Genomic DNA, 18,160 nt, shown 5'->3' on the forward strand with positions numbered 1-18,160 from the left:
GTCCTCAATATTGTATTACACAAACAATCTTTAGCAGTTTTGTAACCGAGTGTTGTCCAATGACATCCTTTTTAGATGCTTCTGTCAACAGTGCAAGGGAACATCTGAAGTACTGCATCCCTTTTCTTATAAAAAAAAAATGAGCGTCAGGCATAAATACAATCGGCTTAAAGGCACACACCTTCATTTCTGAGGATGATAATAAAATCTCATATTTACTTTGCCAGCTGGAGGCAGATGTTATTTCTAACAGGAAGTTCCCTCCTTGAGACAGATTTTGATTTGTTCAAAAATATTGTCGCTTTTTAATATAGCAAGCTCTGGGTAGGGAATCAAAAGTGACGGTGTCCCAGGCGGAGTCCTTCTCCTGAATCAGGCCCTGTGCTTTAGGGTAGTTTGGTAAATGAAGAGAAGATCTGCTAATTCTGGACTCCAGAATAAATTCATTAGAACAGCTACGAGTGGGTCATTTATTTTTTATTTATTTATTTATTTTTTTATGTAGTGACTATTAGACTCAACAGCGTGGCAGAAATGACTGGAAGGATTTGCTGTTGCAGGCAAAAGCATAAACATGCTCATAACAGGGCCTTTAGTTCCAAACAATTAAGCAATAATGTGCAAGCAGCAGGCCCAGCATCCGCTCTGCTTCTGTTTCCATCACAAGCCCGTCTCGTCTTTCCATCACAAGCCCGTCTCGTCTTTGCCTCCAGGCTCAGTCACTTGTAATTCTGTGTCCTACTCCAAATACCAGGTACATAAAATGATTGATAAGTCTGTTTGCGTCAGACATAAATATGAAACACAGACCGATTTTCTTTCATTAGGCCCTCCAGCTGGAGCCAGTTCACTTTCAATCAAGTCAATTCAGGAAATGGATTTTCTTATAGATGCAAACCAGATGTCTTTTGGCATCAAATAAACTTCTTACCAGTCTATAAATATATTATTGGGGTGGGTGAGGAAGAAGGTAAAATCATAAATATGTGGGTACATGATCAGCTTGCATGAATGTGTCAGAACTGCTGCTCCAGGCACACCCACATGAGTGTCATGTTGTCATAGCTTAACCTCGATGTACCACACTGGAAAGTGTTTGCAGTTCAGACCAAGACGTTCCCGATGACATAGAGCAGACACACGGCCGCTCCTGCGGGGTGAGCTGGGCAGCAGCGGGGTGTATTTTTACACCAGATCTGTGACACCTCCCTACATCTCTTCACAGCTCGTGGTGAGAACAGAAGACACGTCCACACGAGTTGCCATCACCGGCAGGCCGGACTTGGACAGTTGGGGCGGAGGAAGAGGCAAGAAAGAGGGAAGGGAGATGAGGAGAGGAAGACCAAGGGGGTTATAGGTAATGAGCGAGATGTTGAGGTCTTCTAAGTGACAGAAGGTTAAGGGTCTCAGAGGAATTTTGCAGGAGAGTCAGTCAGGTAGCTTGAAGGGGATGTGTGGCTCAAGTGCTGGATGTGTCTGGACGGATAAACAAGCAGCCGTCCAGACGATGAAAGAGCAAACACGGGGCAGGAGCTGGAAAGAGATGGCAGACGGATCAGCGAGATTAGAGGGGAAAGGTTAAGAGACAAAGTGAGAAGGAGTGGGGGAATAAAGGAGGGAGACCGTCATGCCCTGTTTGTAAACTGGGGCTGGAGTTTTCCAGGAGGAGCTGACTGTGGTGCTGATGCAAACTCCCCTCCTCTCTTTTTCCAGTGCCTCTCCTCCTCCCATCTTTTCTCCTCCTCAGCTGACAGCTACTGTGTCTCTAATTGGCAAGTGTGGATTGGGAAGAGTCTGGCTTATTCTCCATGGGACGGAGTAAGGAAGGCAGAAGGATTGTGGATGTTTTTTTTTTCCTGGAAAGGAGTTGGAAGTTGGGAAAGAGGGAACAATAGGTGAGGAATGAACATCTGTTATGTACATCATCCGTTGTTGGTAATCGCTCCCTCCCCCTCACTGGAGAGAAGCAATTCCTGACACCTTGCACATAATTGGTGATCCTGTCCTCTCCCTGAGTGCTTGGCTAAACGGTGGCTTGATGTGAGGAAGAGCTGATGGCAGTATGATCTCTTAATGTGTGTGGACATACATAAAGCATACAATCTAATTAGTACTCTAGCAGTGGGCTTAAGTTGTGAATGCTGCTGCTGCTGTGCATTGCCACTCAAGGCTAAATATCATCTCTTTTGTCTCCTTTATCACAGGTGCTGTCCTTAAAGATTCGCCTCTACGATGCAATCTGATTAAAGGAGCTGAAAGGATAACACAGAAGAGGGAAAAAAAGGAACTGAATGGAGTGAGAAAGGAGTGGAAGCGTGGGTGGAGGCGGGCATTTTGTGCTCCGGTCTCGACCACGGGTATTCTTGGGTTGATAATACAGATGTGGATGTTATTGCTTGAGAATACGCGTAGTCGAGGGGAAGCTTTATCATCAACACTGGATCTGATGTGGAGATCTGTTCTGTAGTGCTGCAGAGTCCAAACATATAAGGGAAGGAACAATTGGAAATGTACCTTGTAAGAGTACTCATAAACCTTAAGGTTTTCTGCATTTTGTCACATTGTAGCCACAGACTTCAATTGGGTTTATTGGGATTATTATTGGGATCTCTTATAAAATCCCAATAACTGTGTACTTTGTGTCCAATTATGTACAAACTAGTGTATAATTGTGAAGTGAAGGAAAACATTTTGTAAAAACATTTTTTAACATTTTTACAAATAAAAATTCAAGAAGTGGGCCATGCTTTTGCTCCGGTACCCCTAAATAAACTTTGGTTCATTCATTCAAGATCAGAAAAGCAGAATCACTGTATCTCTGGAGGAGCAGCAGAGAGTCTTAGCCCAGTCAGGAAAGTGTGTCGATGATGTGTCGATATGATTTGTTGGGCATAAGAACCAGAACAAGCCATGTAGGGAACACAGCAAAAACGTGGTAGAAGGTTGTTTTTTTTTAATCAGATGAGACTAAAACTTTCTGGCATGCAAGAAAAATCCCATGTGTATCTGAAAGCTAGCACTGCACATCCTTCTGAGAAACACAAGCCACAACCAGCCAAGAAGAGCATCGTGGCTGTAATGTGACAAAATGTGACAGAAAGTTAAATGGAAGTGATTACTTTTGCAAGGCAAAGTAAAAAGCAATTGAGGCTTGCCAGAAGTCTCAATTGAATTCAGCCACTGACAAGGTGTTATCAGCCGTGTCACTCTGTCCACCTGTGGAGCTGCTGCGTTCAGCAGCTCCTTCACAAGAAGCTTTGCCTCACGCTGCTCAGCTAAAACCCAGGCAGTTCTGGGAGCTTATTTCAAAAGTCTTCACCACTGCACATTAAATCTTTTGATTATCTACTCTTGTCATTCATAAGCGATGTCATAGTCTCATCATTTAACGGCTGTCTTGTCGTTTTTATGTCTATATTCATTCCAAACAACAAGTCTTTAAATTTCCAGACACGGTGCCTAAGAATTTTGTTCAGCCATGAGCTCATCCACACGACCCCCTGCGCTCTGATTTTTTTTCCCCTCTCCAGCTCAAACCTTATAAAAGGAGTAAAAAAATAAAAGTGCTAGTTTGATGCCAGTAGCTGTAGCAACAGGAGACAGTAACACATGAGGACATGTAAAGCTTGCACCCGTGGCTGACATTTCAGCATTTTGACTCAGTTGACTGGCTGTCATGATGCAGAATCAGACTCACACTGACACAAACACGGGATCTACATGCCAGCAGGGAAACAGCGGGGTTTGATGGAGCTCATGACAACAGGCACATGGATAGATCCCGTCCATTTGAGCACACATGCGATGCTGCGTGAAGGTTCACTGGGTCCGTACGCCTGGAGAGGTGGGGGGTGCGGGGGGTGAGGGATTGACTGCTTTTATGGGTAACTATTTTTGGTCACAGTGATGGATGTTTATGTCTTTTATTGATCAGGTCCAGGGTGTGGGTTTGAAGAATTCTTGGGACGTTTAGGCTTGCTGATTAATCAGGCGGCTGAGATGGTGGAATAAAACATCCGGAATAACATTTTCGGAGCATTAGCATTATTGCTAAAGTATTATAAATTAGAAGATCAGCATCCCTTTGCAAATTCAGCAATTTGTTAGCATCAGCCTGAAGATAGATTACGCTCCCATCAAATACACTTGCATGATTTCTTTCCAATGTGTAAGCAAATCTGTGACAGTATGTAATCATAATTAACGCAAATTTCCCTCTGACGCTCCGTGAACTTGTTGATTAGGGGAAAGCGCTTTCCGTGGCTATGTGTGTGTTTATGCAAGCGCTTGTATGTTGCTTCCAAGCAACAAAATGACTATTGTGAGCACAGCTCCAGGTGCTTAGCAACCAAAATCGCTGTTTCCCTGGCAACAGTTGCCCCGGACTCGCTGTGTGGGTTGATTGGCAGCCTTGACAACAGGGAGACAGAGTGACACTTGACCTCGCGTGCTGAATGGGAGAGGCAAAAAGAAGGAGCGAGAGACGGAGGAGGAGGGAGGGGAAGGGAGCAGGAGAAGCTGAGTGATAATCATTCTCCATTGTAATCATCCTCCAGCATGTTTCATAAGGCGCTGTCAATACCTCTCCAGCTGGGGTCCATCACCAAACACAATGCATGCCGCAGAGCATGCATACACGGACACACTCCTCCTGGGTGGAGAGCCCAGGCAAGCACTCAACATCTCATCTATTATCACTCAGGTCTGTCTGGTGCGCAACCCCACCACACTGCCTTCTTTCATTTCTGCTACATTCTACGCTCAGTGGGGATGAATGGGCTCCTGAAAACGTGCAACAGTCACAGATGCCTCAGGACAGTAGATTGGCATTCACAGACCGCCTTTAGCATATTGAAATGTAACATCAGCATGTGGTTGTTGGAATATGTGTTTTTCTATGTTTTCTATTCTAGATTGTGGAGCCAAGACAGCCTCCATCGTACAAATGTTGTTTTACTAACAAAAAAATAAAATAATAATAATAAAAAATGTCTGAAGTGCATGACAAATTTAAACTGAATGGTATTAACATGACTGAGTTCTGTCGTCTTTATCAAGGTACAGTTCTGGTCAGAAGTTTACCCACACCAATTGTCTTCTCTGAATGTATTAAATTAGGATTTTTAGTGACACATTTGAATTGTTACTTTTTTGGGTAGAATAATGAAACTAAATTGGGTTTTAAAAAATTGGTGTAATGATTGAATTTTAGGGCGACTTTCTGTAATCCACAAAGATTAAGAATTCTGCATACAGGCTTAAATATGTACAGTACATATATCTCCACAAACATTTTGGTAAATGTACTTAGTAAGTACATTTTTAAGCCATCAACAACGTTTGACAGTATTTCTGGCTGGTTATTTAACTTTTCTGTTTGGCAGAAATGATACAGTTGATTTAAACCGATCAGGTTCCCTGCATGGCTCAGGTTTTCAATCTCAGTACAAGCATTTTCAATAAAGCAAAGCTCTGGGACAACACAGATTTAATGTTTGTTTTGGATAATTGCCCTCTTGAAACACCCAGGTGTGACATCATCATATAAAAAGATAGTACTGAGTGGAAAAAAAAAAAAAGCATAAAAGCCTTGCCTAGACACCTTCTGGCTATCTTGACCAAAAAGCTCAATTTTTGCCTTATCTGACCTTAAATCTGGTGGTAAATATGCAGTTACAAGGCGCCTATTTTGGTGTAAGTGCTTATTTCTCGGTCTGATTCACAGTTGACAGTGATGACGCTTCCATTATAGCATCTTCCAGTTTATGATCGACTTGACTTTTGCTGGTTCTTGGGTTGTTTGTTAAAATCCTAGAAGACTATCTTTGATCTCTGGCAGACGTCAGAAACCTGCTGCTCTGGCGTTGCAGGCGGATCAGACTAACATTGGCCAAAAACAAAACAGAACTGAGTGATATCCTAAAGTATTAATGTAACAAACAAGGCTAGCATTTCTGTGCACTTTCATTTAATTTTGGCATAAAAATCCCACAACAGAAGAACAATGCTGGTGGAGAACATTCTTTTATCATCCTGTTCCAAGCTATGTTTTTCTTATCTTACTAAAACTATGGAATATTCCATTCACGAAAAGTTTTAAGTTTTTTTTTTTTTTTAAGTCAGAGGTTTATAAGGTCAAAATAAAATTTGTATCTTTTAGTAGGAATATGTACAATTCTGGCTCTTTGGGTTGTAAAGGTGACTTACCTCGTTCTGAGTGACAGTTCAGGTGGGGCTAAACATGGGCACAGTTTGATGTTTCAAAAGGGCAAAGATTCTAAAAACAGATCAGAGTTAGTTTTGGAAGGCTTCCTGAATGGTGTCCCTAGTAATCTGAGCTCAGCCCTTCTGGAAATTTATAGACTTTGCTTAAAACCCTGTTTGTGCCAAAGTAAATAAGGTTTGCAAGTTCTGATTGGAAGAGTGGTTAAATATTCAGCTAGAATTATGCTCATGGACACAAAAAGCCTACTTGCTCAAGGACATTTATCCAAATTTTAGTGAAGGTTCATAAATATTTTTTTTTTATGTGTGTGGATCAGAAAACATTTTGTGCTTCAATATTTTTAAACTTAAAGTTGTATGATCATTTCACCTTGACAAAATAACAGCTCGAATGCACAAAATTTTGTTGATTCCGTATAAAAGTAAACACCAGAATAACATCAAGTAAGAAGTCTTTATTTCACTGATCACAGTTGAAAGCATTACAATTAATTTAAAATCAACCAGCATTACAGATTTCAGCAGAGCAAAATACTCTTTTCTGAATTTCCCTCTTTTAGGGCAAGATTCTTTCATCAAACAAGAAAAAACAATGAAGTGAAAACTTAAGGAATAATGAACCATTTAACTAATGACCTCTAAACTATGTAGCTAACTGGTTTTATTCTGCATTTAATCATTTTATTGTGTTTAGATGACCTAAAGCTGCAGTACTTTAAGATGAGGCAGAGTGTTTTAACAGTGTTGTGTTGGCGAAGAAAACTGGTGATATCATGCTCTCTCTAGAGGTAATGATGGGTTATTTTATTTATGCAAAAACTAACTGGCAATCTGCAGCATTTAAGACAAAAATAACTAATTCAAAGCATCATTTACCTAAATTACATCTAAATCTATCTGAAGAAGTTCCCACCAGCTCCAAGTTTAAATACAGTAAATAAGACAATGTTGCAATTCAAAGAGATCCTGCGGAGGGATTAAGGTGAAAAAGCTGCAGAGCTTGAATTTTTAAACCTTTGCATAAATTGATCATTGCGAGTTAATTTAGTACACTTCATCCAGTACTTACTGATCTCACAATTACATGCAAGGACCTGACCTCTTCAAATTATGCACTTTTTGCATAAACTATGAATCTGCAATATCTAGCAGTAAGAATAAACTAAATATCTTGGTTTCCATTTTATTTCAAAATTAAATATCTAAAAAGACAGCATTTGTTTCAGGGCCATCTAACATTACATTTAAAAACAAAACCACCCTGCCGTATCAAGGAAAAGTCAAGGTACCCTACACAGGAAAAATTATATAAAATCTGATTTAAAGCTAAAGTCGTAGGCTACTATCTTACAATAAACTTAATCAAGATGAAAGTTGTTGTTTTTTTTTGCTAAGGAGTCTGAAGCGAGGCCGCTGCTACCAGAGTTGTATGTCTTTACTGACCATCAAAATTCACAAAATATCATGGTTCAATGTTTCAACTGTATCCTTGAAGCAGCATGATCTGAATAGGCGCGGCCCTATTAACGCATGTTCGACCTCTCCAGCTTCCTGAGGCGCGTCCAGCTCCATGAGGACTACTGATTGGCTACTTCACAGGCATCTATCCAGTCACTGTACACATCTACAGGTTCCGACAGATCTGAGAAGCCTCTGATTAAGGAAAAGATCATTCTATAAAGTGCCAAACACATGACAAGAAGTATTGCAATTAAACTATAAAGTCCTTCTGCTTCCAAGCCATTTCTTAGGCTTTAAAGTAGAACATGTTTAATTATCGATAGAATCTTAATTATTCTGAATCTGTGAACAGGTGTTAGAGATACCATCTAGCTACAGATTTATTCTTTATTTATTTCAAGATAACCCCCCCACGCCCCTAAAAAAACAAAACAAAACAAAAAAAAAACATAAGTTTACACCTTCTTACACTTACTGATACTGGACAGAGGAATATTTAATAGCAGCTTTAATAGCCTAAGAGCCCCCCTTTTATAAGTGGCCTCTGCTGCAGAGAACACAAAAAAGAAAAAGCAGGAGGTGTTGGGGTAGTTTTGATTTGATCAGGATCATAATTTGTCATAACTCAGAGATGGTCAACAGGTCTTAATGAATCAAAATGGAGAGTATGTTAGAAAGCAACTGGAAAATAATATGGAATTAAATTAGCAAAAATTATGCAGGAAATTTATAAATATTTGATTACTTATCGTTATAAAATTTATTAAAACACATTATTTTAATTAAGGCTGGAAAAATATCAGTAGATAAATTTTAAATTACAAAATAAGTAGACAGCTCAGTGTTATTGTGGGTCAAATGTTATTATGATCACTTTGTCGGAGGCTGCCAGCTGTTATGAGGCTATCGCGATTCAGCCAAAATAATTTCCTAACTACAACATCAGAGGCTTATTTTACGAAGCAGGGAAAGTAGTTTATGAAGGTAATCTCATGATCTGCTTGAATTGGTCAATAACTTACCTAGGTCTGTTACCATGGTAACTTACTACACGACTGTTCAACTCAGCCCTCAACAGCTACTATCCTGAAACTTTTAGAGGCATCCCTTCTCTACACCTGAATCAAATGAATGCCTCATTACTGGGCCTCTGCAGAGATGAATGATATTCTGATGAGACAATTCAGCCGTTTGTATCTAAAAGTTACAGGATAGTAGCTTTTGAGGACTGGACTTGGGCTCCACTCAATTAAACAATAGAACAAGTTAGCTTTCCGAATGAGAAATAAAAGGACCGGCTCTCCACCAATGAGTCTCCTCAATGTAATTAAAAAAATGCTTATGCTCCTTTATTCTTCTCCTCAATGAGTGATGCTGCTTTGAAACAGAAATAGAAGAATTGATAGTTATGTACGAAAAACTGAGGCTGATTATTTGAAAGTTTAAGCTGGAAGCTGAAGATTAAAAACCAGCAATTAATTAAAATGCCTTCATCTTTAAAGATTTCATCCATCATGAGCTGGAGTTTATCATTCTGCATGTTTTGCTACACTTGTGTTTATACTTGGAACTTTTAACATCACAAAACAACCACAACATGTTTTAGTCTTGGACATTTATAGTATCTCCACCTGCTAGATTTAAACATTTCCACCTTGATAGATCATTTAGTGCATAAAGGGGGTTTAAAGCAATTGGGATTGTTGAACAGGAATGATAAAATTCCTGACAAAAATGGTATATGGTTTCATGCTTTAATAATACGGCTGTGACATTGGTTAAGTCCTTTTACTGCAGCTCCACCTGTTTTATATGGCGAGCAGATATCCACCGTCAGTAACCCTGGGTTGATTTACTGACTTAATTAGCTGGCTTCATTGAACCATTTAAGCACAATCTTCAGCAAGATCTCTTCAAGAAAACCGGAACAGGCTGAGTCTGCTTCATAAAACCGGGGCACCAGAAAAGCAATCCACCATCTTTGATGGAGGTGGACAACTGGCAACCTTTCGCAAAATCCAAAGGGTTACTCGACTCTTGGTGGGTTTAGAGCAGACTGACGAGTTCCAGCCACGACGTGGATAGATGAAGGCAATAACTGGTGAAGGGCTGAACTAACCGAATTTTTCAACATCAAACAAAAAAAAAATAAAATAAAAAATCGTTTCCACATTAAAACAAACTAATCTTCAAACAGATCATAAACACATCAACTCAAAAAACCAGTTCTAAGGATCAGAGTTGCTGTTTTCTTTTTTTCACTTTCTTTGTAATATTTATCACAAACAGCAGCTATGTGGACTCTCTGAGCAGGAATGGGAGGGGCAGCAGCTACAGACACAGCACACACACAAAGAGAGAAGGAAACAGGCAAGAGGGAGATGCTACGGAGTGAGACAGAACAATGAATAAAAGACAACAAGCTGGAAAAGTGAAAAAATTTGTAATGGGAGGAAGATGTTAAATTTAGATGCCGTTTAAATTACATTAGCAAAAGCAGACTGTACAGTGTTAAAATCTCAAGGAGCCTCTTCTTAAAATTTATTTTTTGCAATACAGTAGGGCTGAAGCGATTCGAGTGCCTCGATTATTAAAATTCCTCAAGTAAAATGTCACTGCCTCGAAGTTTTGTTAAATTATGTTTTATTATTTAATGCACCATATTCCGGCCAGGTTATTACTTGCGTTGCGCAGAGCTCTCACTTCCGCCTGAGTTGTTGACGAAAGCTAAGTGTTAGTAGCATAAGGTCCAATTTTCAAGTTCGACCTAGGAGGATTTTATTGATTCATGATAATGTCCGGGTTTTTGCCATTTTTCGGGGGACCAATAAGCATCCTTAAAATGACAGGAGCAATGCTTGGAGTATGGCAGCCTTTATCCTCTGGGAGTTGCTGGTTCAGAGCCAACAGCGGGGACGAGCACGTCGGGATTATTTATACAGGTGAGCAGATAGACTAAACACTGTGCTTTAGACGCGTAACTTTACGGACAAACCAGACAATAAATTTTGTATCATTCCAGTTGCCACTAATGGGTGGCGTTACATACTTGGTAGATGTGTTTCTGTGTGTAACGAACGAAGGTGCCAAATCTCATCGCTATTATTGCTGAACACAAAGCTATAAATGTTTGAGCAAGGTGACAGTTAATCTATTAAACTCACTGAAGATGAATACATAAACCAAAAGCTGGAGTACAGACAATTTTTTATAAGCGTATTTGTGAGCCTGTGTTTAATAAACATTAAATAGGATGTTTTGTAAAAGAGTAATTCATTTTAATGTTTTTTGTTGTTGTTGTTTTTAAATAAAATTTTAATTTAAGAAAAAAAATATATATATATATGAGGATCCATATGGGAATAGAAAAAGATGGCTTTTTTTAAAGAGCCAAACCACAAGAACCACGCCTCTTAAACAACATATCCCATCACTATAAAATGAAAACACATTCAAACATGTTTTGTTTCTTTTTAAGAAGAAGACCATAACCACCAACCTATAATCCACTTGGTGAAAAGGATACAGGTAATAGGAGTCTGGAACTCCTCCAAACAGACAGAGCATGATATTACTCCAGTGTTCCTGCTTCTCTCCCTGTAACAAAAAGACAAGTTGGAACCCAGCCGAAACAAATTAAAAGAACTTCAGATCAGATGAACATATTGTGTTTTACATTTTGACATCACATGACTTCTCGTGGTTACAGAAGGGGCAGGTGAACTGAGTTTCCAGATCCCCTGTCATCTTCTTCTTTGGAGGAGGCTTTCTTTTAGACTTGCGTCGACCCATTTTACACAAGCTTTATAAAGTCTGGGTGAACAACACAAAACAAAAACGGTTCATAGAAGATATCACCAAATATGAACGAATATACAACCTTATTAATGACTACAACGGGACCTAAATCATTTCAATACTCTATGCTGTAAACTTAGCAGGCTAGCGTTAGCATGTTTGTTGACTTGCTTGACAACTTTCTTCACCTCAGAATAAAAGACACATCGACTATATTTTTCAAAGAAAATTACTTTCCCAGTGCTTTCATTTACTAACAACATCGGAGCACTGCGTGACTGTTACAGGTTAACTAGAGGAAGTTTAATCGTATTTACCTGAGTTCAGGCTGAACATACACGTTGGAGAGCTCGGCAAAAGAGTTCCTTAAGTCATGGTACCGACAACGGTTGGATTGAAGTGATTGGAGGATAGTGATTACGTCACGATCTCCCATTGGCTGTCTGAGACGACAGTCACATCGATTGGCAGCACCTGACAAGTCTTTCTCCCGCATGGTGGCGACAGAAACTCAAGCAGGTTCGGGGTTAAAACCAGTTTATGTTTCTTGTTTTGACTTGAAACTGTTGCTAAACCCGTATTTGTTCCATAGGCTCTCAGTTTTTATATATTTTCCTTCACACTGACCTTACCATATTGCGCTGTTTAGGAACTTCCTGCTTTACCGTAATCAGTTTATCATTTAGCTTTTGTCAGCTAGCTTAGCCAGCTGACAAATCAGTAGTTGTGTTGTAAATATATTTTAACGTTTATCAAGGTGTTCTATATCAGATGTGTTTCATTTATACTGTTATAATAAGAACTAGTTAATTTTAATTAATGATGTATAAATATGTATTTAAACTGCTTAATAGTAGAGAAAAAATATTAGAAAACCTTTGTGAGAAGATTCAAAGTCTTACAAAAATGTTTGCACCCTTCATAATTGTTCATGTTACAGCCACAAATTTAAATTTTTTTGTTAATGGGATTTTATGTGATTAAAATGGACAATGCAGTGCATGTTTGTAAATTATAAGGAAAATATACAAGTATTTAAATTGACAAGGCCTCTCGCGGACCGGTCAAGACTTGGCTGTTTTACTGCAGCCCGGTTGGGGGAGGAGGGTGCTGAATCGTCAGATAAGGTTGGTGTGTAAACTAAAGCCTAGTTCCCATGGCACAATTTTACATTTCTTGCCCTGGTTTCCCTAACTGGGAGCGAGAACACAACCTGTTGAATGTGACAGGTAGCCAATCAGAAAACGTGGTGACATAAGCACGGAGGGAATCCCAAATAGCAGACCGAGAGTCCGGTGGACATTGGAGATGATATGTGGGAACTATCATGTGCTTAATAAACATGGATGTTTATTCAGTTAGAACTGTTAACTACGAAAAACATAACTCATCTCCAAATCACAGTGTAGCAAAATAGAGCGGCTACTCCCGCCGTACTTTATCAAACGCCTTTTCTTTTTGTTTCGTCTTTTATCGCTTAAAACAGGGGTGTCAAACTCCAGTCCTCAAGGGCAGGTGTCCTGCAACTTTTAGATGTACCTCTGCTGCACCACACCTGAATGTAATAATTAGGTAATTAGCAAGGCTCTGGAGAACTTATCTACACAAGGAGGAGGTAATTAAGCCATTTCATTCCAGTGTTTTGTACATGTGGCACATCTAAAAACTGCAGGACCGCGGCCCTTAAGGCACACCTGGCGCCAAGACGTAACCAGAGAATCCGGTTAACGGATTTTCAAAATAAAAGATCCTCCAGACTCAAATAATACATAAAACGGGAATGTGTAATTATTTCTTGTGTGGTACTAATTGGTCCACCGACCGCTACCGATCCACGGCCCAGGGCTTGGGGACCACTGCTATAGAGTATATCTCTATGAGCTTTGCACATCTAGACTGACATTTTTCTCTTCCAAATATATCTCAAGCCAGTTAGATTTAATGGAAATTATGTCTTTTCACATGTTCCCACTTTGATTTATGTGTCTGGACTTTGATGTTGCCATTCTGATTCATGATTGTGCTTTGTTCTAGACCATTTTACTGCCGCTCTGGTTGTTTGTTTAGGATCATTTTCCTGTTGAAAATTGAACCTCTGCCCAGTCACAAGTCTTTTGCAGCCATGTTTTCAGCATCCGCACAGCATGATAATGCCACTGCTATTTTTCATCATTAGCATATTCAGGGTAATGTGCAGTGTCAGTTTTTCGCCACAAATAGCAATTTTCTTGTTGACAAAAAAAGAAAAAAATGTTTCCTTATAACACACCATTATGCACTACTTTGTGTTAATTTGCCCCATAAAATCCCAATAAAATACAGTCAATTTTTGGTTGTAACATGACAAAATGTGAAAAAAGGCTTCCAGCCTCTGTGTTGTTAACGGAGAATCTTACTAGAATAAAAAGGCTCCATTTTAATTCTCCTACACAAGTACATTTGCAATTTATACAGTTTATTCAACTGTATTTGAAAATACTATTTGTAACGCACAACAAAACATAGTTATATTCTTATACCAGATGATTGTTATCCTGATGTAAGAGGATCAATAGAAGATGGCTGGACTTAACTGAATTTTTTAATGTGAGTTAGATGTCACTGATGTGGAGTGTGAAGGTTGTTGGCCTGGGAGTGGTGGCCCTCTCTCTCAGTCTGGAGCTGCTTGGCTGGGTCTTTGGTCGCTGTAGGCGCAGAAGAACCGTCAACAGGGTCCTCTTCTTCCCCTCAAAGGTGGCTTGTGTGGAGCACTTGTTTAGCCAAAATTCAGCTTGGTAAGACCAACGTGACGAAATTAGTGTTATCTCACAAACTGAACATATGAAGAATACATTAGATTCTCATAACACAGTAGAATAAATTAGACTCTCAACATTTGACTTTTTAAGGCATTTTGGTGAATTTTAACCACTACGTTTTGAGACCATGAGAGTTTCACATAGTTCTGAAAACCTATGTTGTCATGTCAGTGCATTTGCATGTGTGCATGTGCATGTGTATGAGATATATGGATCACCACAGGTCTCTGACTTGCTTCTTTGTTTCTGCTTCAGCTCATGTTTCTGTCCACTGCCACACGGAGAAGAGACGTCTTTTTCTTGTCTCCTCCGTCACATCCTCTCTGCCTCCTCCTCACTGGACCTGTGTGTTTTTTCTTTTTCCAACATGGATCTGAGTAGAGCTGTGCTCCTGTTACATAGCAAGGGCGTAACTATCCGAGTCCTTAGTGACAAGCACTATTCTGCCATCACAGGCTCACAAATAGGAGTTCTTCGCAAGGCTGGTAAGAGAAACACTGTTTTTACACTCTTTTTTTGTACAATGATCAAATTTATTTTCCATGTAATAACTTATCCTTTAGAATTATTTGATCAATTTATTTTGGTTTCCATTTCAGAATAAAAGATAAAAATAAGTTGTATTTGTGAACTTTTCCATTCATCTGCCGGTCCTGTAGTTTTGCAAGTATCTTGTTAGAAGTGTGAACTCGTTAGCAAAAATTGTCTGGGAATTCACGTTTAACTTTTGTACTTGGAGTAGGAAACTCAGGTAATTATAATCTGGAAAGTTTGGAATTTTAACATGAGATTTGTCTCGTAACCCCAATCAATAAAATATGATACTGTACTTTACTTGATTGATATAAACTTAAGTGTATATAAATAGAATTGTCTTTTCTGAGCTTCAACAAAACTGCTTTATAATGCTTTATAGCAACAGTTTACAATAAACTGTTGCTATAAGCATTATAAAGCAGTTTTGTTCATTTTTTCAGTGACCATCAATTCATTTTGATTTTTATAGCAACAGCTTCCAGTAAACTGTTGCTATAAAAATCAAAATTAATTGTGGTCAAGGGTCCTCCCATCACAAAATGTTAGAAATGTTGTGGATATAGGGTCATGACTCCGTTGTAGAAACATTTTAGATATATAATAAAAGGTTGCTATGAATCTATTTAACACCATTATAGACACATTTAGTTCAAGATACAGTGAGCATGACACTAGTCTTACTCAATAACAGGAGCTTGCTCCAGGCTTTCAGACCTGAAGTATCATTGTCAGTAAGTCCCACATGATCTATAATGGCAAGCAGTGAGATAATGGGGGTGTTGGGGTTAGTTGAGGTTGCCTCTACAAGCCCTTCAATGACTCAGAGTAATAGTGCTTTGAAAGATTTGTATCACATGTGTGACTCATGCTGTCTCACTCTGTCTCTCAGTCCCTTCTGCATTTAATAAATCACTGTCACTGCATATGGTCGGGTTAGAATTAAGTAAGTACAAAGCTGGCAACCAGACAGCAAATGTTATTAGGCAAAGTGTTTCTGAGTGTGTGTTTGTGTGTGCCTAACTGAATGTTGAATGCAAACGTCAGGAAAATTAAGTTGGCTAGAGGAAAATTAAGCTCCTGTTCCATATTTTGTTTTGCAAAAGCTGTTTATTCTTGCTGAATGCCACTGGGTCCACCACAAGGTCATTCAGTTTGCAGTCACAGTTTGATTAAAGTAGTATGGGGTTTGTAAAAATACAGTCATGACAGTCATGACAAATAGAAAGTACAAACTCTTTACTGTCTGGGGTTTTGGTATAAAATCTGGTCTTTATTTGTGACTAAAATGACTTAAATCAACACACAGCTGATTCCACACTGCTACTATTGATAACACACAGAGGCCAATTCAAGGAAACTCAAACAGCAGAGCAAATGCCTCATACCGTTGTTAAGTTTGGTGGTAGAATGGTAATGACTTGGGGTATTGTTGCAGCCAGACAGCCATAAACTTCTCAGCGCAAAAATATTCTAAAGAATAGGGATGCAGCGATTGCAGTTTATCTTTAAAAGCTTGATCTATCGATTATGATTTTTGAGCAATACCAATTTCTTTTTAACCATCCTGCAGTCCTAAGAGAAAGGGTCCATTGGAGTTGTTAATTTTCAGACCTTTGCAAAGGTATACAAGAGTAGTGGACGAATTTGGTTTTAAATGCAAGTGTCGGCCAATTAGATATCACCCAAAGTTCCGAAAATTTAGTCCAATCGAGCTAAATTTGATTTGATTTGCTATGTGTGCTGCTATTAACTATGTGGTTAACATAAAAGTATAGGTTTATGTGGAATAATTGATACAATAATCGAGTAATCAAAAAACTGCACAATCATTCTCAATGACTGGAAGCACAAATCCAAACTCAACATCACAACAGGCAGTATGTGTGATGAAGGCAAATATGAAAGGTTTCCCTCACTTTCCCTGGCTTTCTCCCTTGTCCAACATTCTCGTCATAGGCGTCTGCGTGCGATGTGATGCTGGCTCTGTGTACATGCACCACAAGTTTGCAGTGGTGGATGGCCGCCAGCTTATCACCGGCTCCCTCAACTGGACGTTGACAGCAGTGCAGAGCAACATGGAGAACATCATCATCACAGAGGAGGCGGAGTTGGTTCAACCCTTCATCAAGGAGTTCAACCAGATATGGGCGCTTAATGATCCAGCCCAATTGTATAAGAGCTATTAAGTGATTAGCCATGATGGTCACTGACAGATGGAGATGTGTGAACAAAATTTGTTTATTCAGCTTGCCATTTTAACTGAGTCAAGTTAAAATGATTCTGAGATATTCTGAAGGGAATTAGACTTGTGTAATAATTCAGTTGACATTTAATTTACAGTTTGTTGTAGACTGTTTTAGTATTTCTTTTTTGTTGCTAAAAAACAATTCAGTTTAGGTATTAACCAATGCACTAGTTTACAGATGGTGACCCAGTAGTCTAAAATAGTGTGTTCACCAATAAACAGAATCCCTATTGTTTCAATATAGTTAAATATATGCTGTTGATTTAACTAAAACATTTTTATACTTGTTCTATACCATGTCACACGCTTAATTTTTTTCTTAGCTCTTAATCTAAGAGCTGAGGTTTTTTTGCTGTATATTTAATACAACTGTGGATATAAGTTCATGTAAATCTTCATATGTTCAGCACTGAGTTGCAGTGGCTGTAAAAAAGATTATTGTGTTTTGACTGGTGGCTCGGTGTAGCAGTCTTGCATCATTTTTCTACCAGGTGCAGTTTGGGGGTTTTTTTGCTGTCGCTGTAACATGTTTTATGTTGTTCCAAATTGTTTGTGTGCATCATTGCTTATGGAATTTTGATGTGTAGAGGGGATCTTGTTTAAATATGAAACATTTGACTTTACCTGACTCTGCTTGTCCAACACTTTAAAGAAAAAAATGAATCTGCTTGTCCTACTTTTTGCATTTTAAAGATCATGTCTTAAATATTCACATCCTTGCAGCGGTAATTTTCTAAAATCACCACTCTGTCAGGCTCTGTCAGCTTAACAGAAAGGTCATGGGTGTGGGTAAAGGTTGTTGCTCAACAATGTTGAAGTTTACTAAATGTCATGTACCAAGAGAGCACCTTCAAAACAAATGTTGACCACATATGTCAATGATAATCAATTGACTGAAAATGTGGATTATTCTTCCTTTCAAGAGTGTGGCTTGTTTATTATTTTGGATTACAGCTAAAAAGAAAAGTTATAATAGTGGACTCACCCAAAAATATTTGACCATAAATGTATACAGTAGTTAAAACTGTTGTTAAAACAGAAAATGTTAAGATGAAAGCAATTAAAAAATGTGTCACATATTTACAATAAGAAGTAG

The 18,160-nt window shown here is 38.9% G+C and overlaps 2 protein-coding genes across 2 annotated transcripts; one reads left to right on the forward strand and one right to left on the reverse strand.

Moving 5' to 3' along the window:
• Positions 1-6,665: 6,665 nt before the first annotated feature.
• On the reverse strand, positions 6,666-11,894 carry LOC122829013 (transcription elongation factor 1 homolog). The gene is made up of 4 exons (XM_044113159.1): positions 11,802-11,894; positions 11,363-11,499; positions 11,213-11,283; positions 6,666-7,867 (listed from the first exon to the last, which is right to left on the reverse strand). The coding sequence occupies exons 2-4, from the start codon at positions 11,476-11,478 to the stop codon at positions 7,803-7,805; spliced, it is 252 nt and encodes an 83-aa protein (XP_043969094.1). The 5' UTR covers positions 11,479-11,499; positions 11,802-11,894; the 3' UTR covers positions 6,666-7,802.
• Positions 11,868-17,727, forward strand: pld6 (phospholipase D family, member 6). The gene is made up of 4 exons (XM_044113158.1): positions 11,868-12,003; positions 14,080-14,258; positions 14,538-14,767; positions 16,776-17,727. The coding sequence occupies exons 2-4, from the start codon at positions 14,080-14,082 to the stop codon at positions 17,003-17,005; spliced, it is 639 nt and encodes a 212-aa protein (XP_043969093.1). The 5' UTR covers positions 11,868-12,003; the 3' UTR covers positions 17,006-17,727.
• The last annotated feature ends 433 nt before the right edge of the window (positions 17,728-18,160 follow it).

The sequence above is a fragment of the Gambusia affinis genome, linkage group LG04 (genome assembly GCF_019740435.1).
Source record: "Gambusia affinis linkage group LG04, SWU_Gaff_1.0, whole genome shotgun sequence".
Classification (NCBI taxonomy): domain Eukaryota; kingdom Metazoa; phylum Chordata; class Actinopteri; order Cyprinodontiformes; family Poeciliidae; genus Gambusia; species Gambusia affinis.